The sequence below is a fragment of the Monodelphis domestica genome, chromosome 4 (genome assembly GCF_027887165.1).
Source record: "Monodelphis domestica isolate mMonDom1 chromosome 4, mMonDom1.pri, whole genome shotgun sequence".
Lineage (NCBI taxonomy): Eukaryota > Metazoa > Chordata > Mammalia > Didelphimorphia > Didelphidae > Monodelphis > Monodelphis domestica.
The window spans coordinates 290,926,815-290,953,212 of record NC_077230.1 but is presented as its reverse complement, the minus strand read 5'-3'; the positions used below and the strand labels follow the sequence as shown (position 1 = coordinate 290,953,212).

Genomic DNA, 26,398 nt, shown 5'->3' with positions numbered 1-26,398 from the left:
AAGAAAGAACAAACCTTCCGCTATCTCCAGTGGATTGATTAATGGGGAATATAAAAATAAGACTATCCCTAACCTCAAGAAACTTAAAATTTCCTAGGGGTGGTGCCAGGAGTGTGTGCTTATACAAATATAATGCAAATTAGGATACAAATATAATAATACAACTTGTATTTGTATTCTTATTCCCTTACTAGATTTGTAAATTCTACCATATTGAAATTTTTTATTCTCCCCAAAATATTATATACATAGTAGATTAAATGACTAATAATAAATGTTAGTTGAATATCTGGCAGTGAGAATGGTAAGAAGGAATAAAGGCCTTTGGGTGTGTATAATAACTAGATGTGATAACTCATTGCATGTGGAGTTCAGTGAGATGGAAGATAAGCCATAATACTAATAACAGAAATCAGAAGGAGAACAAGGTTTGGGGATAATGGTGTGTGGTAAGGGCTGAGTTCAAATCAAGCCTCAGACACTTCTCTGAACAAATCACTTAACCCTTTTTGCTTCAGTTTCCTTATCTGTAAAATTAACTGAAGGAGGAAAGGGCAAACCACTCCAGTGTCTTTGCCAAGAAAATCCCAAATGGGGTCACAGCAAGTCATATACAACCAAAACAGTTAAACAACCACAACAAAGGCCACTTTCAGACATTTTGAGCTTGTAAGTCCTCTTAGAATATTCTAATGGAGCTTCTTTAGTAGGTCATTGGAAATCGGAGTCTGGAACTTTGGAGACTTAGAAAATAGAGTTATAGATGGAAATTTGGGAGTGCTTTTAGTTAGAACTACTTGTTGGAGTTGTGGGGGTGGAAAAGATCAGCCAAAGAGTATAGAGGAAAAAGGGGGAAAAAGCTGAGGTCATAGCCATGAAGAATGCTCATGTCAGAGGTGTGGGAAGAGGAATAAGAAACCACAAACAAGAAAAGAGAAGTAGTGGAAAGAACCCAAATTTCTAGAAGTGGCCTAATAATTATAAAAGTGATAGCTGACGTTTTATCTAGCTCTTTAAAGCTTGCAAAATTCCTCTTTGCTTGGGTCATTTCATTTAAGCCTGACAATGAACCCCTTGTATATAGGTACTACAGGTAGCATTATCCTCATTTTAAGAATGAGGAAACAGGTTCAGACAAGTGATTTACTCATGGTCACACAGGTAGTGAGTGACAGAATTCTTACTTTGGTCTTCTTCCTCAGAATTCAACACTCCCTTCTGAGCCCTTAATCTATTTTAAGGTACAGTCAAGGTGAGGACCATTTTTATTATTTTTTATATTTGAGTAATGATATGCACAATGCCCTGAAGGAAGAGTCCTCCTATTATCCTGCATTACACGAGAGATGTGTGATAGAAATTTCATTTTCTTAAAACCAGGACTAACTGTATTTATTTTCGTAGAAGTCAAAGAATTATAAGTAAATGCCTTTAGTAGGATAAGATGGGTATTTTATTTATTCCCTTTTGAGCCATAAAATTTAAGGTCTATATTAAATCTTAATTTCTAAGAAATATATTTGTCGTGTACATACACAAACATCTCAGGTACTTCCTAGCTGTGTGACCCCAGACAAGTCACTTAATCCCAGCTGCCTAGTCTTTGCCACTCTTCTGCCTTGGAACCAATACACAGTCTTGACAGAAGGTAAGAGTTTAAAAGAAATTATAATGTAGGTTTCATTCTGCATCCTGAATCCATCACCTCTCTATCTTGATATGGGAACAAGCTAAAGAAACTAAAGTTCAACTAAGTTTGCATTATTGAGCCACCTAGCTGTGCCCTGTTTTTATTTTTAGGAATAATATTGTATTGATTTTTCTCCTGGTTATGCTCATTTAATTCTTAATTGGTTCATGTAAGTCTTTGCAGGTTTCTTTGAAATAATCCCTTTCTTATTTCTTATGGCATAATAGTATTCCATTGCATTCATGTATCTTTAAATTTGTTTAGTTGGTCCCCTTTTATGGATATACTCATAGTTTCCCTTCTTTACTACTACTATAGAAAGAGCTACTCAAAAGATTTTTGCATAAGGATTCTTTTTTTTCTTCTCTTAAACCCTTACCATCCATCTTAGAATCAATCCCATGTATTGTTTCCAAGGCAGAAGAGCAGTAAGGGCTGGGCAATGGGGGTTAAGTGACTTGCCCAGGGTCACAAGGCACAAAGATTCTTTTTGTTCTTTATTTAAATAAAGAGGCCTTTCCTGATTCCTTCCTCCCCTACTGCTAATGTTTTCCTGCTAAAGTTGTTTTGTATACTTTCTTCTCTGCTAGAATGTAAGTTCCTTGAACACAGCAACTGTTTTATTTTTGTCTCTGTATCCTTTGCACCACATCTGGCACATAGTAGGCACTTAGATACATGTTAATTGTTTGAGAGTGTTCTTGAACAGCTCTTGAACAGCTGAGTCAGAGCCTTCCATCACTAAAAGGAGTGGAGAATTCAAGGACAAGATTCCTATCTCTGCTCTGTGGTTATATTTTTATGCACATCCTTCTACTCTATTATAAGTCTCCTACACCTCATGGAAGGTACTACACCTCTCAGCCTTTGAATTCCTTTGCACTCTCCAAGGCTAAGAAACTAAAGCACATCTAGACAGAACAGTGCTTTTTTGTTTATGGATTCTGTGACTTTTTCCCTACCTTTTCAATAACTGGCATTAAGCTAAGGCAGTTTTAAGGAAACTCCCTATGGTTAAAGATTGCTGCTGTTGAAGCATTGAATACACTTTTATAAAGCCAGTTATGTGGATTTCTGGCTAATATATAATCCTCTCATAATAATTGCTAGCATTCATAGAGTACTTGAAGACTTTCAAAGCACTTTACAAATATTATCTCATTTGATTCTTTACACAATCCTAGGAGGTGGATGCTATTATCATACTCATTTTTCAAATGAGGAAACAAAGGCAGAGGTTATGATTTGCCTAGGATCAGTTAGTGTGAAGGCAAATTTGAACCCTGGTCCTTCAGGACTATATGCTATAATTCTTTGCTTCCTTTTAACACCAGCATGAGCAAATTGAGCAACAATTCAGTGGACAATCTGGCCATGGTAAATACTCAACTGTTAGGTCAGATTAAAAAGCTGCTGCTGTTGGATGTCAGCATTTAAAAGTGATTTACTGGTATTCTCTGTGTGTCAGAAAGGGAAGGAAGGAGGTGAAGGCAAGATGGAAGAAAGTAATAAAAGGGAGCAGGGTTGTTCTTCACTTTTTTTGGAGAACTGTTAGTTATTTGCCACATGAAGTTATAACAAAAAAAATTTTAATGATGATCCAGCTTCATTTGCGTTATTTCAAAATCTGGATAATTTGCCAGTACTTGGAAGACCTTCCTACAAATCCCAGCTTTGTCACATCATCTCTAGATTCTCCATAAGGTTCCTTCTAATTCTAATGTTTTTTTGGCACCAAACTTCTTTCCGAGTACCTATTACCATGTGAGACCTTTCGCTTTAGAGGCTAGTGTGGCAAAGTGGTCATTGGACCCAGAATGTGGGAAGTTTGGGTTTCCCTATTCCCCTTCTAAATCTTATTGGCTGTGCTACTATGGGCAGCTCACTTAGCTTCTCAGGGGCTCAGAGTCCTCATTTGCAGGAGTCATCGTACCTTTACTACCTCAAGAGCTTTTATGAAGAAAATACTTTGGAAACCTTCAAATTCTAGATAACTATGGATAGTCATTTTTGGTTTTGTTTCCTTTTATGGCAGTTCTGTTGAGTTTGGAGGACTTTTAGGGGAGGTTGGTTTTAGATTGGTTAATGGACCTCCCTCAAACACATCCCAATGTGACCCTTACCACCAGCCCCGCATTCCCCATCCTGTGTGAAATTCTATTCGTCACTATTTACCATGCTGTATAGGAATATTGTTTTAATTGTTTTATTCCTTTGTCAGTTATTTGTAGCACCTTCTGGTTATTTATCAGATTTATATCTCTGTTGAGAACCACTATCTACCAATCACCTGATGAGTCCCTGACACTGTAAGATAGCTTCTGGAACAAGTAGCCAGTTGGGGGAGGGAGGGAAAGGGAGCTAGTAGCACAATGCATACAGCACCAGGCTTGGAGTCTGGGACCACCTAATACAAGTCTGGCCTCAGATACTTTCTAGCTGTGTAACCTTGGGCAAGTCACTTAATCCCATGCTTGGCCCTTGCCCTTCTATCTCAGAGTTGTTGTTACTAAGACAGAAAATAAGAGGTTTAAAAAAAAAAAACAAGTATCCAGTTTGCTATCTAGACCACCAAAATTCCTATGTCCTAGAGGTGGCTTTCTGTTATAACCAGCAATCTGACAGTAAAATAAATTGTTTTAAATACCCCAAGATCAACTGTTCCTGGTTCATTCATTGTTTCCTGTTATCTGAACTTGGGGGATTGGGGAATAGAGGAGAGGGCTGCATAGTTTTTGTCTAAAAATTGAAGTGAAATCCTGGCTTATGGTAGGGAGATTAGTTAATCAACAGATATTTCTTGAGCTGCCTGCTCTCTACCAGCCCAAAGATATATAAAGGATTATAGATAAAGAGCAGGAAGGGTCTCTGGAGCTCTTCTAGTTCAACATCCTCGTTTTCTAAATGAAGAAGCTGAAACATGAAGTTAGTGAGTTATACCAGCTCACAAAGGTATTAAGCAGCAGAGCTGAGATTTGAACCCATGTTTTCTTGACTCCAAACACAGTCTTTCAGCTCTACCACAAATTTTAGGTAAACTAGTGGCCTCACACTACAGAACACACAATCTAATTAGGGAAGTAACATGTTTGGAGAGAGAATTCACAATTCCAGGCCATAAATAAGTAAGCAATAGAGACAGTGTTATGTTAACAGAGCTCAAAAGAACAAAAGATCATTTCCAGGGATGGTTCTCTGGAGGAAGCTGGACCCTTTCAATTGACCTGATTAGTGTAGATCCCATCTTTGAATAAGTTGGTAGAAAGAAGAATCATAGGCATTGGGGAGTTTCCTGTGTGGGAGTTTTCTAATGCACTATAATAGCTTATGTTCATGCAGCACCTTCAAATTGACAAGACACCTAGAAACCTAAAACCACTTGATAAATATTCTTTAAGCATATATTCCATCATTTTGAGACCCTTTGAGCATTTGTTTTTGTTTCTTAAATTGGACTTTGAGAGTGATAGCAAGATCTATGGAGTTACTCTAGTCAGCTACTACTGCCTCACTATTACCATAATGCTTTAAAAAATGGTTACGTTTATAATTTTCATCTAGATCTTTTGTTTGCCTTCCACATACTTCAAATGTTTTCTCCTTACTATTTCTTTGTCAAAGATCATCCTTTATCCAGATGTCAAAATTATTTAGCTAGTTCTTTAACATTAAAAAAGGCAGCAGAGATTAGCTTTTTTTAAAAAAATCTGACTTTTATTTATCAATTTCACCAGGGTATTGATGAATGTTCAGCCTGAGTCAGTGTTTTAAGTGATACCTACAAGGCATATTGGATATTTTTTAAAATGCAGTTAGAATGGGATAATTGATTTATCATGTGACCTTATGACACAGGTTCATATTCCAGTCTTGATATTAACCTATGTGACCTTGGGCAAGTCACTTCCCTGGTCTCTCAGTTTCCTCAGCTGAAAATTATGGGATTGGACTAGATGGCTTCTGAAGTCCCCTTCTAATTCTAGATTGAACATTTTGGGACTAAAACTTGGTGATGGAGACAGGTAGCACAAGTGGCTAGAGCTCCAGGTCTGGAGATGGGAGGACCTAGATTCATATGTGGCCTCTCACACTTCCTATCTGTGTGACCCTGAGTAATTGCCTAGTCCTTACAGCAATTCTGCCTTGGAACTGATGGTATAAATTCTAAGAGAAGGCAAGAATTTTTTTAAAAACCAAACTTGATGATAGCAGAAAGTGGTGCTAAATGTCATTTAAAAGAAAATAAATAAAAAATAAAGGTGCTGTCTAGTAATATAAGTGTCAAACATTACTTTCTGGGGTGGGGTAGGGTGGGAGGACTGACTGAGGAAATAAACATTCCATCTCCTACCAAGTATGATGAGCTTTTGTGCCACCTTAAGACTATTTTCCCTCCTAGTGATCTATTGTCTATCTTCTCGAAGCTATTCAACTTTTAAATTCCACTTCCTTGCTATATAGTTCTCAAATATCTATCAAATGTTGAGAGAGGGAACAAGAAGGGAATTCCAGACATATCACATGCTATGTGCCAAAGTAAAGAGAACCTACGCGTGCATGGTAAAGTAGCAAATTGTTTGAGGTAAAGAGGACAGTCCCTCAAAAATTTGTACTCATACTTCTTTACAAGTCTCTCAACATATAGTTAATCAACAAGCATTGATTAGGTACCCACTATATGCCAAGCACAGGAATAGTATAGTAGGAATAAATAACAATAATAACAAATGATAATTTATTATTATCAATATATAAATATATAAAAATAAATTACAAAGGTTAAGACAATCCCTGCCTTCATGTTTATATTCTATTAAGAGAGACAACGTGTATTGTGTTTAAGTGACATATAGTACATATGAAGTTAAGGGGGTGCAGGGGAGGATGGGGAATAGAACCAGAAAGGATAAAAAAAGGCTTAACCAGACTTCATCTCTAGCTCTTGTTTTTGTTCATGACAACACCATCTTCCCAAGTCACCTAGACTCAAAACCTCAGTCATCTTTGAGTCTTCCATCTCTTCTACCCCTAAATGCAACCAGCTGCCAAATCCTATCGGTTCCTCTACTTTATTTAGCTTGTATTTTATTTAGCTCCTTTATATCCAGTTCTGTCTACTTCTGCTACAAACCACCCTAGTTAGCATCTCATTGCCTCCCAGGGTCTATTTTAGTAGCCTTTCAGCTGTTTCCATCTCCATCCTTTCCCCTCTCCAATCTTGCCCTGATACCTGAGTAATTTTGTCAATAAACTTCCTTCATCATAAAGACCATAAACTTCTGATTCTAGTCTTGAAAGTTCTCAGCAATCTGTTTCCAGGTTGATTGTCCAACCATATCTCATTGCTTCCCTTTCCTTACTCTACTGTCACAAGCAGACTGGCTTAATTGTTCTCCCTTCTATGCATAGAATGAGCTCCCTTCTCACAGAATCCCCCATCTCCATCTTTTCAAATCACTTCTTGCCTTCAACTCAGGTGCCATTTCCATGAAAGTCATCACTGATTCCCCCCCACTGACAGTATTTCCTCATTCTTCTAATTTCTCCTCATGCTTTGCCTGTATCTTTCCCTTACTCGTATTTCCTTCTCCATTAATATCATAGTTGTGTATGTGTGGTTTCCTCTCACTAGGATGTAAACTCCTTGCCCCCAGAGTGTATGTCTTACCCATCTGAGGCAGCATGGCATTGGAGTCCAGGGACTTAGTGTTTAACCTGGCTTCTAGTACTTACTACCAGACAAATTACCTAATTCCTCTGAACCTCAGATTCCTTGCCTACCCCAAAGGGTTGTTACAAGGCTCAGATGAGATATTTAATGTCAGTTACTATGACTACCATTGCTACCACCAGTCTTCTTGCTGCGCTGGCACCTTGCACATGGAGGTGTCTGTTAAACCAAAATAACCAGTTTTCCTGGCTATTTGGGAATCTTATTTAGAGAAAACTTTCTGATTGATATTATGAATTAGCACATGTTCATTCTTCTGGGTTTTTTAAAAAGTCTCGACCAAAACAATACCCTCAAGCACAGTACTCAGAGGAAAAGATAGAAGAAAGTTGTCAGCAGGCAAGAAGCCATAACAACTGATTATGGGCCAATTGGGACTCACTGAACTCTAGAGCTTACATAACTCTCCAATGAATAAATTGTTAATTTTAACAAGAAACAGTCATGCCTCTACATATGACTATTTGTAGATTGTGTTTGACCTGAGTAGAAAAAAAAAAGTAAGGATTAAACAATATAATGCCATAAGAATTTACTGTAATGAAATGTTACAGCTAACAAGGCACAGAAGATCGGGAATTGAAATTCCCTGTGACATTCTCATTTTCTTCCATTTGTGAATACTAAATGTAAGTTTATATTTTACAGTTATAGTGATCATAGGAACTCATATTAATGATCCATGTCCATTTACAGTCAAATAGAGTAAATTCACCGTCTTAAAATTAGATTACTTAAAATATGTCAATCTTGTCAATTGACTGGCTAAATTTTTTGAGGACCTGTTTGTTACCCATCTATTCAAAGCACAAAGTTCCAGTGTTGAAGGTAGGTCTTTTCTGGTCAAAGGATCGCAGCATCTGGAATACATCATAAGCAGTGGCACTCTCCATTATTTCTATATTCTGGCAATCCCACAATAGCCAAATGGAATTTTACCCCAAGATTTCCATGGGACTGGATTTCTTAAATTCCTATCCTGAGGGAAAACCTCCCAACAATGGCTTATAATGAGAATACCTTTTCAGCCATCCATCACAGGGAGTCACTCAACCTTGCAAATAGCCATTCTCTAAGAGACTATAATGATAGAGAAGGGGAAGCAGTAAAGCTTTTGCTGATCTTTATTTTAATCATTTTCTTTGCCACTTATGAACACTGTGAACCATTTGGGGGTGGGAGGTGAAGATGGAGGCAGAAGAAAAGTGAATTCTTGGCAAAGTTTTAAAAACCGTAGGGCCAAAATGAGAAATACAGTGTTCAGTTTTGTGATGTAGTAGAAGGAAAATGTAATTGGAATCTGAAGACTCTTATTGAAATCTTGGCTCTTCCACTTACTAGCCAGCTATTTGATCTGAGGTAAATTACTTAGTTTCTCTGAACTTCAGTTTTCTCATCTGCAAAATGGGGGTGGTGCTTACTTCTTGTGGTTATTTTGAGGCTTAAGCAAGTTAGTATAAATATAATTCTTTATATTTAGGAATAGAATTTGGCCCAGTGGTTACATTAATAATAGGATTTTCTTGGGTAAGGAAACTCCTATTGCCGATAGGCACCTTTTTTGAACTGTGGTCTTAAAGAGTTGCCTAAAGCATGGTGTCAGACTCAAATAGAAATGGTCACCAGTGAATAGGGGGTAGACCTGGAATCAGGAAAATTCAATGAGTTCAAATCTAGCCTCAGACACTTACTAGCTGTGTGACCCTGGGCAAGTAACTTAACCCTGTTTGCCTCAGTTTCCTCATCTGTACAAAGAGCTGAGCTGGAGAAGGAAATAGCAAATCACTCCAGTATCTTTGCCCAGAAAACCTCTAATGGGGTTATGATTAACAACACCAACAACAAACTGTAAGTCATACTTGAGGATCTTTGCTATTGACTTAGAAAACAACTTTTTAGCATTATCTGTGTTCTGTTGTCTATTTATTTTGTTAAGTATTTCCTAATTACATTTTAATTTGATTCTGGCTACCCTTCATGTTTAATACCTCTAGAATAATGAGAAGTTTAGAACCTTGCCCAGAGTTGCAAGACCTGTATGTATGAGAGTTGGGATTTGAATCTAGGTCCTTCTGGTTTCAAGGCCAACTATCTGGCCTTGTCATTGTCAATATCTAGGACTATATAGAAATAAAAGTTATTTTCATGTCTGTTATGCATACTAACACATTATATTAAATGAATGTTAAGATCGAGGAAAAAGTAAATCTTATTGGTTTTTGACTAGCTGCATAATCTTGAGCAAATTCTTTATTTCTCTGGTTTGTATGTTCTTTTGTAAAACGAGAGTTCAACCAGATGGCCTCTAAGGGTCCTTCCAGCTATTAATATTAAGCTTCAGTGATCCTTTGACTTGCAACCACAACTTGTTTTTTTGTTGCTGAGGATGACCGTTTCTGACAACCAGTTTTGATAGAAATTGAAGAGGGAAAAGAACTGTTTCTGAAAGGACTGAACTCTCAGTGTCAACTGAGAAAGCGGTAGGGAGAGGAGAAAAAAAGAGACTTGAACTGGTTTCCCTGTGTATTTCTGTTACAGTATACCCCTCCTAACTTCCCACAAGGAATAACTTCCTTATTCTTCTACCTGGGAATCAACTGTCTAAATTTATACCCAACTAACTGCTGAAACTTTAAGATGAAAATAAATGGTTTGTTTTAACTTTGGTTCTTTATCACATGTAGGTTCCCAATAAAAAGAAGTGAGGGACTGATGCCTTGGGGCAAATGGCACTGTAATAGGAGCTGCTATTTGTATAGCTTTTAGGTACATTGTGCTGTGGTCTTTTGCTTTGTTTAAATATGATTTAATCTATCATCATTGAAAGTTAGTAAAGATTAATAACAAGAGCCAAAAGAAATGGCAAATGCAAAGGCTTGCAGAGAAATGTAAAAACACTTGTATGAAGTGGTACATAATGAATAAAGCAAAACCAAAATAATGTTTAAAAGAAATAATCACAAAAACTTAAAGTACTTTATAATGGACAAACCAAGACTTAGGGAGCTGTCATTTTAGAAGATACCATAAGAGAGAATAAAGTCTGAAAACTATAGCCCAGTGAGTTTGATTTAATTCCAGGCAAAATTCTAAAACTTTGGGGTAGTTAGTGAGCTTCTAGGAAAGGAAGTAGGGAACCAACATGGTATTTTCAAGAATCAGTCATGCCACATTATCTCACTTCTTTTTTAAGTCTTAGTAGGATGCTGTAGATATCGTTTACTAATTTTAACTAAGGATTTTGCAACATTTCTTATATTTCCCTTGTGGAAAAGATGAAGAGCTAAGGTCTAACATATAGTTCAACTTCTATGAATTCAGAATTGCTTGGCTGTCCAGACTCCACTATAACCATTGATAATTAAATATCAATTGGGAAATAGTCTAGCAAAATGTCATAGGAGTCTGTCCATGTCCCTGTTCTCTTTCACTTCTTAATTAGTGACTTGGCTATTGACAGTGACATACTTAATTCAATATGAAGGGGACCCAAAAGTGGGAGAGATTGCCAAAATGTTGAATTGAGTCCAGATCTAAAAAGATGGTGATAAATTAGAATGTTAAGCTGAATCTAGTAGGAAGAAACCCAGTAGGGATAAGTTTAAAAGCCCTACACTTGGATTCAAAAAAAAATTTTTTTCCACAAACACAGGATAAAGAAGCATAGCTAGACAACAGTTCATCAAAAAAATCTGAATTTTTTGGTAAGTCCATTGTGATATGGCAGCCAAAAAAACTAACATGATCTTAGCCGACAGTGAGAAAGTTTCTAGATCTAAGGAAGGGGATAGTATATTTGCTATACTTTAAAAAGCCGTTTGCCTCAACAATCTCTACCCATTGCCCCTTAGTTCTTTGCTCTGATGACAAGCAGAACACCTTTCTTTTGTGCCTGAGATTAGGAACCGTTCCTCAATAATATCTACCACTAGAATGGGCTATTTTGGGAGGTAGGGAATGAGTGGTTTTCAAACAAAATATGGATGAATGGTGACTTGTCAGAAATGCAATGGAAGACAATATTGTTCCATTTTGGACTAGAGTAATGAGTTTTAGAGTACCTTTTAACTCTGAGATCTGGGGATTCTGTGGGATGTAATGCCTTTATTGTTTAAAGAAGTTCAGTAACTTCTCTCTTTTTTTTTCCTTGATTAGGTAATAAGAGGATTTGAAAGTACTTTTTTTCCTTGCTCAAGGATAAAAGATCTCTTCTGTCATAGTGAGTGCTGTGCACCCGGTAGATGCTTAATGTTTGTTGAAGCTATATAAATGAGTATGGCTGTGTATATCTAAATGTGACTATGTCTCTGTTCATACATAATTATTAGCTTATTTTTGTAATGAGCAGGATATGCTTGGTCATGATCTTAGTGCTTCGTATTTTACTTAACCAGAATGTGTCTTGTGTCCATAAAGATATCCAGATTGATATCGTTGTGCACTCATTTCCTACTTGGTGCCAATGTTCCCTCCAGTCTGGATCATAATTAATAACACTGAATAAAACTTGCTTTTATAAAGTAAGAAGGCAGCATAAAAAAGTAGAAGAGGCAATCTATCTGTGGAGTCAGAGAAGCTGGGCTCACATCCCTTCTCTGACACTTATCTATCTGACTGTAGGCAAGTCACTTAACATAATAGCCCCCAGTTTCCTTCCTAGACAACTGACCTCTAATCCTTCCAGTTCGGGGCAGGATGATCCTGATATCATATCTTGGGTAGAGATTTAACAAGTGAGAACAAAGTCCCCAGAAGTATTGTGACAAACCCAGAATCACATATGTCATAAGTAGAAGAGCCAAGATTTGAAATGAGCTCCTCTAGCCCTAAATTTCCTTTCCATCATTCAAACTACTTAAAAAATAATGATCCCAAAGTTGCAAATTCTCTATAATGATTCTTATCCTTTGAAACTTAGATCTGAAGCTAGATGAAATTTATGACACAGCTCTGATGTCACATAAAACAGGTACATACTTATAAGACATTTTTGACTTTAAACTTCTATCTTTGGAAACAGTATTTGGAAATAAAAAATTTTTAGAGCACATAAGGTTTCATAATAGATGTATTGATAGAAGAAACTACCCAATATATTTTTAAGAAGGTAGCATATTGAATTATTTAAATACAAGTTCTTGCCTTTTTTATGAGGAATGACAGTATTTTACAAGCAGAAGTTGTCTGGAGATGAAGACCAGCCCCATCTTCACATACACTCAACACACATAATTTCAGGAGCCTGAACTGGCCTATAGCCCAAATGGTTTGTAAGTCTGTTCTTACAGTTACAGATCTCAGAACCACATTTTAATTGTTCCTGGTTCTGCTTTGATGAATGTATTGTTTATTTCTTGGCTGGCTTAAGTGGTTATTTACTGGACTATACAATGCTTCAGTCATGGAAGCATGTAATAAACTCCAAGTCTCAATTTTTGTTATATCATAAGACAATCCTTTTGTTAATCTGTATTTACTATTCGCTTTTTTCCTCAATCATATAGAAGTAGCATGCAAATGATTATTCATTTCTGTCTGCTTTTGAGAATTCATGAGCATTACTGATGAACCATTTTCCTTCTGCCTTTCTGTAAGGATAGATTTCCCTGGCTATATTTGAAAATTTCTGGCACAATTACCTTGCTTGCCAAAGCTATTACTCTTATTTCCTTAGTCTGGTCTCATGCATAGATACACAAAATGGACTCTTGGTTCGTGAAACCTTTTTTCCTTCATTGAGTATGAATAAAATCTCCTCTGAAATTCCTCTGTCCTTCCTTTTCAACACATACTTAATCAGGGACCCCCAGGTTTGTCACTATTAAGTACCTCAGTCAACTAGAAGGTGAATGTCCGTATATTCTAGATTTTCTGCCCCTGAATTCCCGTGACATTCACAAAATTCTGAGGTCATTTCAAGCCTGATTTCTTATATCTGCTTATAGTTTCTAGTTTGGAAGTCCTGAGAAACAATTGTGGGGAATCTCCGAGTACCTGGGAGAGGGATCCTACCCTAGAAGTGGATCTGTGGCTACACCTGGAAGGATGTTCTGGCTCCAACAGCATAGTCCAGTGGAAAGCATGCAATAACAAAACTCAAAAGTGGGTTCTCTCACTTGCTACCTGTGTGACCTTTGGCTAGGATCCTAACATTTCAGAGCTCCCCTTTGTTTCTCCAAGTGTAAAATGAGGGGTTTGGACCAGACAGACCCTAGCTTCCTTCCTTGTCTAAAGGTGGATTCTAGATTTCTTCTGGTATGGAAACCTCACCCCTAGGAGACTGGTTTTTGGTTTTCATTTGTTCTCCTTTTTTGTGTCTGTCTTATTTTGAAAGCAGTTTTGTTAACATTTGTCAAGTGGTATACTGAGTTCTTCTTCCATCTGCCCAGGCTTCTTTCTGTTCGCTCTTAAAGTACATTGTTTTGTAACCTAATGGTATGTTTTCTTTTGTTTTGGAAAGCAGGACCTCTACCCTACCCCCTGATGTCAAACTAGTTCCCAGATTTTTTCTTAGAATTCTGTCTTCTGTGGGACCAACTTCTTTCGTTTCCATAGATTGCACTATTTTTTTGTTTCCAAATAATACATCTGCCAAAGGGCCCCCTTTTCCCCCCCATGACTCACAACACTGGTGCTAATCTCCTGAAATGCTGATTGTCTCCTGGCGTGATCTTGATTTCCTTCACTGTTTCCTTAGGAAATAGTTATTGTTTCTATAGTCTCTGTGGAAGGGAAAGGCACATGGTCATATTTTTTTTCCTTCTCTTATGCTGTGACTTGTGCTAGCCAATATAATGTACCTGCTGCCACACTTAGACTTGATGGACCTTTGTGGACATGAGAGATCTTTTAAATTCTTGCACAATCTCCTCTTTGAATAAGTGTGCTTTGGCTTTCTCAAGTTGATTGGAAAAGAAATATTGCCAACTAGCTCTCTGGTGCTCTGAGAAGATAAAGTATTACTGCCAAGACTGATGGATGTTGGCCAGATTAGAGACTGAAACTGGGAAAGCCTTCTGCAATCTTGGATTATTAAGCACAGAAAAGCAAGCTAATTGTGTGTGCATGCATGTTCATGCCTACACAAACACAAAGTCATTTTTACCCTGTAATCCTTTATGGGAATTGGACTTAAGAAGGGATGTTGTTTAAGGTGATTCCCCCCTCCCTCCAAGACCTTCTCATATGGAATAAAGGTGTGCCGTACTTTATTGTAAACCCCAGTGGGGCTAACCACAGGGAAGTGCTCTGGGGCTCCAGGAAGCGGATGCCCATTGGAAGTAAACAAACCCTCCTGTACTCATTGAAAGCCGCACCCACCATACAAGCACATCTCTGCCATCACTGCAGAGACCGAAGGCACAAGAGTGCTGAAGAGGAGCCAGGAATCTTTCACATTGGCTACTGCCTCTTCTGGAAAGCAGGAAGCCTGAGCCCAACAGAACCAGCATCCGAGGCACCCACTGATGCTTAAGACCTGATCTGGTCACCTTTCCTAGCCTTGCTGTGTGGGCACTGACCCAAGACATCAGTGCAAGATAAAATGGCAGGATTTCGCAAGGAGGACACTTATTCAGGTCCACATCTGACCCAAGAATTAACCCTTTTTCTGATGTCTGGGAATCTCTTGAACTAGCCTGTTAAGTGAATTTGCAAGTCTTGGGTCAACCTGTTTAGGATTGACTCAAGGGAAATGTGCCCTGTCTTTGTGTTTCCTTAGGAGGTAATTCCCCTTGGTTAAGAGATGCTCTTATTTTTGTAGGCATTGAGAAAGAACCACAGGACTGGCCCGAGCAGCTCAAATTGCTATAGAGTGTTAGAATGGCACTTGTCTTGGCTTGTGGCTCTCGGTCTTGATATCTCTGTGCACTCAAGAGATACCATCCAGAGAATATAGTCTCTTTGTAGACCCTTCTAAAGTCATTTTTATTCATCTGATATTTGTGTAATTAAAAAAAATTAAAGATGTGGGAGAGGGAGGGGAATATGGCCCAAAGACATTTTTTTAAAAAAAACTTTTTTAAAAAAAGCCTTTACCTTGTCTTAAAACCAATACTGAGTTTCAGTTCTAATGCAGAAAACCAATAAGGGCCAGGCAACTAAGGTTAAGTGACTTGCCCAGGGTTATAGAGATAGGAAGTATCTGAGGACCCAACTAAGTCCTCCCATCTCCAGATCTGGCTCGCTCTCCATTTACTTCACGCCTGGCTCGCTAACTACTGAGTCACTTAGCTTCCCCATAAAAGACTTTTAAAATAAAATACTTAAAAGAAAAAAGATAGTTTTACTCTTCAGACAAAAAGTTCAACCAACCAAATATTTGAATGCCTACTATGCATATATAGGGCACTCTCTTAAAAATTGTTTATAATTGTTTTTATTATGTAGTAGTGATTTGGGGAGGAAGGGGCAGTGAGCTCCTTGAGAGCGGGGACTGTGGCACATAGTAGGTACTTAAATGCTTGTCGATAGATTGAAAGGTCTTCCTGCTCTCTCTCTCCAATGCTTTACCAGCTGCTGTTGGTAATCAGGTTTGAGTTCCATGGGAGCCCTCTTACCATTGCCAATTGCTGACTGAGGCACGGTAAGACCAGCCCTCTTTTAGCACATGTTGATAAGAACAAAATTAGCAACCTAGGAGTGCTTTCAACTCAGCTCACATAGCAAGGGCTTGTTTCATTATCATTATTTTAAAAATCTATTAGCACACGTTTATTCGAACTTCAAAAGCTGTTTCATTTTCTCATCATTTTACTTTCTCAGCAACAGACACATTTAAGCAGAAACTGCTTTGGAAACTCCATGCTGAACTATTTGAATCCTCTTTGGGAAATCAATAGAATGCAAAGAATGGCTTGTGGCTGGGCCTGCAAGCCTTGCTTATGATTTATATGTATTCTGCCAGGGGCTTATGTTTCTTATTAAGGTTTGACAACTGGCTGTAGCATTGGCTAAAACATTATGTGCAGCTATGCTTTTAAAACATAACTTTCCTGGAATTATTTTGCCTAGAAAATGACTAACAGTGGAGCCTCTGAAAGAATGCCAGCTTCATAGATATACCTTTTGGTGCCCCAGGAAGTGTGATTTATGAAGGCAGATTCCCTACCCTGACCTCACCAGTTCTTTTTTTTCCTTTGCAAAATTGCTTTTCCATTAACATCATGTATTAGTTTATTGAACAACTATGTATTAAATACCCTTCTCTCTGGAATGTATTGTGCCAGCACTGGAGGAGCTATAAAGATAAATAAAACATATTTTTTTTTGCCTTCAACAGAATGTAGAAGGTAAGCTCTTTGAGAACGGGGACTGTTTCATTATTATCTTTGTATCCAAAGTACCTCACACACACACACACACACACAAATATGTTGGTTTGACTTAATTAGTGCTGCGTCCTATACATAAATAACTACAATGCACATTAGGTTGAAATAAGTTGTTTCAGAGTTTTACCTTCATCTGAAGAATGGAGATGACTTCATGGAAGACTTTCAAAGTGTGCTTCAAAAAATAAGATGGGCAGTAGGGGAAGGCATTCCAATCTGGTAGCTGCAACATACAAATATGCCACAAAAAGGCATGGTCTTTTCCTTCTGCTAATCTTAACCATTTTTATTCAAAGACATTTTATTTTCCCAATAAATAATAATTTTCAAAGTACATTTTCAGGAATTATAAGATCCAAATTGTCTCCCTCCCCCCTCTTGAAGATGATAAGCAATTTGATCTGGATCATATGTGTATATCATGCAAAATACACTCATGTATTGGTCATCATTATAAGAAAATACTCAGATAAAACCAAAATCCCCAAAATAAAACCATAAATAATCTAATGTGAAAGATAGCATGCTTTGATCTGCATCTGACTCTACCAGTTCCTTTCTCTGGAGGTTGGATAGTATTCTTTGCCTTAAGTCCTTCAGATATATCCCAGATCATTGTATTGCTGAGAGTAACTAACTAAGTCATTCACAGTTGATCATCATACAGTGGTAGTGTTACTGTGTACAATGTTCTCCCAGTTCTGCTTATTTCACTCAGCATCAGTTCATGTCAGTCTTTCCAGCTTTTTCTGAAATAATCCTGCTTATCATTTCTTACAACACAGTAGTATTCTACCACCACCATTATACCACAGTTTGTTCAGCCATTCCCCAATTGATGGATGTCTTCTCAATTTCCAATTCTTTGCCACTACAAAAAAGAGTTGCTAAAAACATTCTTGTACATGTAAGTCCAATCCTTTCTCTTTTTTTATGATCTCTAGTATACAGACCCAAAATTGTGGTATTACATGATCAAAGAGGTACATACAGTACACCCTGTGTAGTTACAAATTGCACTCTAAAATGGTTGGATCAGTTCACAACTCCACCAACAATGCATTAGTGTCATAATTTTGCCACATCCCCTTCAACATTTATCATTTTTCTTTGCTGTCATATTGGCGAATATAATAGGTATGAGGTGATATCTCAGAGTTGTTTTAATTTGCATTTTTCTAATCAAATATTAACCGTTTTGAGAGGGATTATTTTTAAAATACCAATGTTTTCAAATTATGAACCTGGAGAAAGTATCATCTCAAGATTTCTTCTGCCTTTCTTTTGATAAGCTAAAGGCTTTCATCTTTTGTCACTGAGAATGCAGTGAAGCTATTAAACCAAACTGGATTACAAATTTCCTGGTTGCTTTGTTCTCTGTATAACTGGCAAATGCGCCCCCCCCCCCAGTTTTACTTTGCACCTAAATTGGTGGGTATTGGAGTGGGACAGAGGGATCAGGATCAACCACACAAAAACATGAATAAACCCCTAATGTGCAAAAGAACCATAGCACAAAAAGGTTTTCACCTAAAATTTCCATCATGAATGCTATCCAAAAAAATCAAGATGTAGATTTGCTAACATTTCAGAAATGCTTTTCTGCCAGAAAAGAAAGGTGGGGAAAAGACCCTGGTGGGAAATTCTTTCCTTCATACATAATCATTTTTCATGGAATTTAAATTATTCTCAGTCATGTGTTGATGCCATTGAAATACCTTAGCTATATAGAAAATGTACACCACCCTATCACCTTCCTATGAATTATGAGTCATAAATTTTAATATTCAAGTTTGCTACAGCTATTTCCCTACATAGGATCTTTGAGTAATGGAGAGAGAAAGACACCGCCATTGGAAGATGACAGCATCATAGCAAAGCAAAATGTAAGCAGAAATATTCGTGTCCTGGTTGTTCTACTTCAAAAATAGCTTTTCATATTTCATAGAAACTAGTTCAGGATGCCTCAGAGTGCAGTGGATTTCTATTGATCAATAACTCTGACACAAACCATATACTGGCTAGAGGTAATGTGAATGACATTAACCTAAACAATCAGCAAGCATTTATTAAAGGCTTAGCACAGTGCCTGAAACATTGTAGGTACTTAATAAGTGTTGACTAACTGACAGCTTACTATGTGAAAGGTGCTGGGTTATGCTCTGGGAATACAAATACCAAAGTGAGATAATCTATGCCCTCAAGAAGCTTACATAGTACTCTTAGTTATCTATTCTGCGTATTATCCTACTCTGTAATGACAGTGGAAACAAGTTACAGCAAGAAGGATAAACTAAACACCTAGATTTTTTTTCTGTATGTATCTTATTTCCAAACAGAAATGAAAATAATATTTGGACCATCCATTGTAGTGTGTTTCATCTATAATCAATTATTAACATAGATAATCAAAAGCTGCTTCCAGATTGCACATTGGCTACGGGAAGGGGGTAGGGAGAAGGGGAGGGAAAGAACATGAATCTTGTAACCATGGGAAAATATTCTAAATTAGTTAATTAAATAAATTTCCTCCAAAAAATTGCTTCCAGGTGCCATCTAATACAGACAGGGAATTATATGATAATTTTTCACTTTGCTATCTGGGAAACTTATATTAGGTCATTTATTAGTGTAAATAGGAAACTAAGCCCAAATAGGCTCTGCATGATGTCACAATGGGTGTAGGCCTTGAGCATTATATGGGAACCATTCTTGAGAACTTTGGGTTCATTATTTCATTGCCATGAGTCTTCATATTGATTGAGCTCATGATTCCTTAGTTATTTCTCATTTATGGGACTAAGAATCTTTTCCCTGCTTCTTTGTTTTTGTTTTTCATAAAGGATCCAACCACCATGTTAATTTAATTGGGGGGGGGGGTATCTAACTAGGCTATAAATCAGATTATTATTATACAAAATAGTAGAAGTTTAACAAATTGAATTGTTTCAATATGTGCCCTACATACATCTTTTTCTCATCATCTAGTTCCTCTATAAGGTCTTATGGTCATTTTTAGTTTAATTCTAAAATTGTGGTGTTCTGTGAGTTGAAAATATATATGTATGTGTGTGTTGTATGTATGTTTACATACATGTGTATCTATAATAGAAACTATCATGCATATATAAATATATTTGTGTGGGGGCAGCTAGGTGACTCAGTGGAGTCAGGCCTGGAGGTGGGAGGTCCTGGGTTCAAATGTGGCCTCAGATATTTCCTAGTTGTATGACCCTAGGCAAGTGACTTAACCCCATTTGCCTAGCTCTTTACCTAGCTCTTCTGCCTTGGAATTGATACTTTGTCTCAATTCTAAGAAAGAAGATAAGAGTTTTAAAAAATTAAAAACAAGTAGCATATTTGTGTGTATAATATATGTATATTATATGTGTGTGCATTTATACATACATTATTATATTGAGCCTTTTTTTGATCATCTGTGGCCTATGTACTCTTCAGAATTTTTTTTAATGCATGAAGTAAAATATACAAAGGAAACCAAAAGTTGGTGAAAATAAAGGTGTCATTTTTTTCCCTATCCAAAATCAATGATCTTGAAATGTAGTCTATGGATCCCACATTAAGAACCAAGGAAATATACATCTATTACATAGATGGATTCTATTACATCTATTACATAGATGTATATTTATTTATTTATAAATTATATAAGTATTCCTGTGCTAAGAATTATGTAATTCTAAAAGTCACTCAAAATCAAAATGTAAAAGGAGAGATAAAGATGAAATAATATTTGATCCTAGAGCCTCTGGAATTCTTGAGTAAGGGGACTGGCAGAGTTGGACTTATTCTTTAGGAAAATAATCACGACAGCTGAATGGACGATGGCTTGTAGTGGGAAGAGGCTTCTGGCAGGGAGACCAATTAACTGGCCACTTCGGTAGCTGGCGCTTAGGTTGTGAGCCTGGGTGGCTGCCCAGATGGCATTGCTCTGGAAAACAGTAAGAAAATTTGAAAGAGGGGGTTTGGGAAGTAATATACTAAGGTCTGTGGTGGCTGCCTCTTGTTTATACCCTCTTATCTTATGGGACTCTCTGTTCCCTCAAAAATAATCAGTGGGGAGGCTATTGCTTCAGAGCTTAAGAGTCTTTTCTTTGAGGCATCTTCCACAGCCATTAGGTGGTCCAGATAACAGATGACTGAAGTGCTCTGGTGAGAAGGGAAGGTGGTTTCCCAAGTGGCACCACCTATACAGGGCTACCGTGGGATATCCAGCACCCAGCACCTAACCTGGGGTTACAACTGTCCTGAGGAGATGATTTGGGCTCAGAAGTGGGGTGGTTGGGCTGTGTTGGGAGATAAAGGCAAGTATCGTTTTCTGAGAGCCAGGCTCACAATTGATATTGCAGGGAGGTCCAACATAGCCCATCTCGTCCAGGTCTGATTAAATAGTTGTTCCCACATCCCTTGAGGTCAGTCATTGGTCAGTCTATGTGTGGTTTTGTTAGCATATTTCTCCCCATTGGGAAGAGCAGTGCTCTGGACAATGAAAACGTACGAGTTGTTTGTTGAAAGATTTTATTTTGAATTCAGGTGATAGAGTTCAGCTAACCTCTAACATTCAACCAAATTAATGCATTCTGATGATTGCTCCCCAGGGAAAGGTGAGAGAGGTAGCTGCAAACTTGTTGGTATTATTTTCAGACTAAGATTGGACAGCCAGTTCTGATTGAAGATTAAGGATCATCTTTCAATTTAGTCTCAAGGGAAAGAGAATGCTGCAAGGTTATCTTAATAATAAATATCTTGTGTTTATGTTGTATCTCTCTACGAGATGTTGAAAGTCCTCTGCAGACATGATCTCATTGCATAACAGACTTATGAGGTAGGGAGGTTGCAAGTGGTATCACCTCTTTACAGGTGAAATGATGAGTATCCACCTCACTCTTGAACTGTTGCTGTTTTTCACCTCGTTGGTGTCTCAGATTTTAAAATCGTTTGGTTGTTTTTTTTTTAATCTTTCTTTCCTACTTCTTTGACCTGGACATATTCTTCCTCAGAAACCATCACTGGCTTTCCATACCCTTTTATTTCAATTTCAGTCTGCCTGAAAAGACTTTGAGAATCTTCCACCAATGTGCCTCTGTATCCCTGCTTTCCTGATATCTCACCACCATCTCATTTCTGTTTGTTCCCTACCTTGGCCAGTTCCCATTTTAAGAAGATATATACTATCTATCCATATGCATGAAATATATTGTTCATATTCTATATATAGGCAATCCCTCCATATCATGGAACCAATAGCAACTTTTTTTTTTAGACTTGGTGAGGCTTCCTGCCAATATCCGGCTCGTTCTTGGCCATCTCTTGCTATTACATAGTCTTACTAATATGTGGCTGGGAAGCGCACATCCCTAAGGCGCTTTGATTTCATCAAAGTGGATAGGCACGAACAGCTCATCATTTGGTGGTCAGCCTTTGGGGATGAGCCACACTATATTTCATTAAGCTGGTTCTTGAGCCATTCTTCACCTCTAAAATTTACCAGAGTTTTTGCTTCTCCTTTGAGAACCTGAGATCATCTCCATGTAGATGCTGGATGTGGAGTCAGAAGGATGTGCCTCAGACTTTCTAGCTATGTGATGCTCAGCAAGTAGCTTAACCTCTCAGCCTCAATTACTTCATCTGTAAAATGCAGATAATAATAGAACCTACTTTACAGAATTGTGAGGAGCAAGTGAAATAATGTATTTGTGGATCTTAAGTGATAGATATTATTACAGTGAAGCATTTGGAGCGTGAAATGAATGACAGGATTTGTGGTGGTATCATGGAAAGAATGAAACTGGGTTCAAATCCCAGTTCTGCTGTGTGATATTGGACAAGTCACTTAACCTCTCACTAGGGTTCCTGATCTGTAAAATGAAGGGATTGAATCTTTGTTCCTAGACAACAGATGAGGAAACACATTTCCCTCTTCTTAGTAGAGAGATGAGGCACTATAGGAATGGACTATTGCATACATTGTTCTAAATATGGTAGTTTTGTTAAATTTGCTTTATTACAAGGGAGAATAATGGTAGAAGGCAGGCATATCAGTCATTTAAAAAAAGATATTAATAAAACGACATTGAGAACAAACTTGTTTCTGGCATTAGCCTCATCTACACTGAATTGATAATGATAAAACTTTGATGTTCAGTCATTTCTGTCATGTGTGACTCTTCCATAATTCCATTTTGGGGTTTCCTTAGCAAAGATACTGGGGTGGTCTGCCATTTCCTTCTCCAGTCATTTTACAGATGAGGAAACTGAGGCCAACAGGGTTCAGTGACTTGCCCAGGGTCACTCAGCCAGTAAGTCTCTGAGGCCAGATTTTAATCTTCTCAACTCAGCCTGGCACTCTATTCACCCCAGTAAATTTACAAAGAAATAATTTCTTCAAAAATAGGAGACAAGATTACATAAATATTACATCACATTTTAAGACCTAGGGGCATAGTTTAGTGGTACTACAGCTAAATTAGTGACTTCGTTGTTATACAATCTATCCTGAACAACCTGAAATAAAACCACTTCTTTCCTAGTTTTTCTTCTTCCAATACAGGGAAGACCTCTCCAGTTTCTGTTCTGATGATGCCCCATTTCTCTAGCATTGTTAGGAAATGAAATCTTCCACATAAATGATTTTTCTAGATAACTGAAGCTCATCACTTAAAGCAGGAAAACAAATTTAGCTGTTTTAGAGAAAAAGGCTCTAAGGAGTCTACATTTCCCTACCTTCTTAAGGAAGGCTCATGGAGTATTTCTTCTTTTTCCTCAGTGGAGGACCATTATTATGAGTATCACTGGGTGATAGAACTAGAGGTGAGAGGTGCCTCAGAGGCCATCTAGTCTTCAGCCTTTTTTATTTTACAGATGAAGAAGCTGAGGCATTGAGAGGTTATGACTTATACTAAAATGATCTCAGAATCTTGAGGCAGCCTGGTAGGGGATTGCTTTGCCCCTGTGTTAAATGACTTCAGCATACCATACTTTTAATTCTTTTAAATGTATTTATAGTTTATGTCTTCTTAGTAAGGCTGTCTGTTGTCACCACCTTCTAATTTCCTGCCTGTATTCTGGATGCTAGTGAAGCCAGATGATTGTAGTGTGTAGGAATTGTTTATAAATCATAGTGATCTCAGATCGAAAATCTGAGGTCTTCCTTCATGGAATAAGGTTGCTTAGAATTTGATGGCTAGTTCAACAATTTCAAGGCTTTTAAATTTACTTTTAGGTTCATAACTATGTTTAAGAGAGTTGAAATTACTAGACTTGACTCTCATGATTGTTACTGTCATATATTATCAGTTAAAATAAATTTTATGTGATTTGAACATTCTGTGCTGAATCTCCTTTTATTTATTTAAATTTTTAAGTATTTTTCCATGTTTACATGATTCATTTTCTTTCCCTCCTCCCTACCAGAGCCGACAAGCAATTCCACAGGGTGAACAATTGTTATCACTTGATAACCTATTTCTATTATTCACTTTTGCCATAGAGCAATCTTTTAAAGCCTAAACCTCAAAGCACATACCCATATATACATGTGATAAGTGATGTCATATGTTCTTCTTTTGCATTTCTACTCCCATAGTTCTTTCTCTCAATGAGAACATAATGGCAAGCCATTCTAGTAGCTTTGCCAAGAAAACCCCAAATGGGGTCCCAAAGAGTCAGGCAGGACTGAAACAACAGAACACCATCACGATATCTCTGCAAAGTAGGCAGGGACAAGTCTTCTGGGTCCCCATCTGACAAGTGGAAAAACTGAGACGGAAAGGTCTTCCTAGGTCTAGCTATTGACAGACACAACCCTTTTAACCCTGAGAATACTATGATTTCCACTTAGCCTTTGCTGACATTGATTTTATAAATTCATGCAGATCCCAGCCAAAAGGTAACAAGAAAGAGAGGTAGGACTCAGGTTGCTTTGGGGGACTTGGATTCAAGGCGAATTTCTTGGTTTATTTTAGTATGAAATGTAGACATGTGTAAATAGGTATGTGGTCATTTGTGTAGCCAATTGTGTTTATTGAGAAGCATCTAAAGAATCTGGAGTTAGGAGGACTGGATCTTACTCTCTGCATGGCAGGGACCTCTCTCAGCCTCTGTTTGATCATCTCCAAAGTGGAAATAATAGTAACTCTACCTACCTAATAAATAATATGTGGGAAGAGAGTACTTCTTTATTCTTCAAGCCCAAGTGATTATTGTTATTGTATGAGTTCACTATAATTGTACATAAGACAGTTTAGACCAAACACAACAGAAGGCGACAGTTGACAGTCACACTTCAAAATCTGGGCAGAACCAGGTATTCAATCCTATGAAAGGGGCTTCAAAAGACCTGCATTTCTCTCTGATTCATATTTGCTTTTCCTTTTGTTCCAGGAGATGGCGATAAGAGCGCTCAAACAGACAGGCAGTAAAAACATTGAAGCTGCCCTGGAGTACATTAGTAAAATGGGCTACGTGGATCCGAGAAGTGAGCAAATTGTGCGGGTCATTAAGCAGACCTCCTCAGGTGAGCACAGACTTCTTCGTTCATCTGAAGAAAATAACTTCGTGTTTTAAATGTGGGGTTGCTTTTGGGGGCAAAAAGAGCCAAATCTATCCATCTTCAATGAATTTTAAACCATTTTTGCTATTTGTTATCCTGAAATTAACATACTAACAGAAACATTTCCATGTACAAAGAACAGAAACAAGTTGCATATTAAAACCAAATCTTTATTACATCCCACCTGTTTCCTTTTTTAAAGAACATAATCAATTTAATATATTGGTTTCAAAGCTGTTCTGCTTCTCTTTACCTTTCTTGTGAACACCTAATGTTCATTCTTTTCAATAATTCATTTGCAATTTTCTTTCCTTCCTTCCTTCCTTCCCTCCTTCCTTCCTTCCTTCCTTCCTTCCTTCCTCTTTCTTTCTTTCTTTCTTTCTTTCTTTCTTTCTTTCTTTCTTTCTTTCTTTCTTTCTTTCTTTCTTTCTTTCTTTCTTTCTTTCTTTCTTTCTTTCTTTCTTTCTTTCTTTCTTTCTTTCTTTCTTTCTTTCTTTCTTTCTTTCTTTCTTTCTTTTTCTTTTCTTCCTCATTTGCTCCTTCCAACTTTATTTTAACCTGTCTTAGAATCAATACTAAGTCTCAGTTCCAAGGCTGAAAAGTGACAAAGGCTAGTTAGGTTTAGGATCATATACCTAGGAAGTATCTGAAGCCAAATTTGAACCTAGGACCTCTTATTTCCAGGCCTGGTTCTCTATCAACTGAGCCATCTAGTTGCCCCTCCTTTGAGCTTTTATTAAGCCTTCCCTTATAACAAATAAGTATAGTGAATAAAAACAAAATTCACACATTGCTCAAAAATCTTTCTCATTATCCCTTACTGTAATCTGTCACCCCTGTTAGGAGATAAAAGGCAGTCTTAATCAGTCCTCTGGAGTTGTGATTGGTCATTGAATTGGTTAAAGCAAAGTTTTTTTTAATACAATATTATAGTAATAATTGTTCTTTTGCTTCTGCTTACTTCATTCTGTATCATCACACAAGTTTTTCAAGATTTTATATCTCCTTTTCCCTTTTTTAAGTCATAATATTCCACTAGATTCATATCCCATAATTTCTTTGACCATTCCCCA

The 26,398-nt window shown here is 37.4% G+C and overlaps 1 protein-coding gene across 1 annotated transcript in view; it reads left to right on the top strand.

Annotated features, from left to right (window-relative positions):
- LATS2 (large tumor suppressor kinase 2) overlaps positions 1-26,398 on the top strand; it is a 78,774-nt gene that overhangs the window by 36,819 nt on the left and 15,557 nt on the right. The window contains exon 3 of the mRNA XM_007495206.3: positions 25,157-25,289. Within this exon, the coding sequence (XP_007495268.1) occupies positions 25,157-25,289 (133 nt within the window). The remainder of the gene's footprint in view (positions 1-25,156; positions 25,290-26,398) is intronic.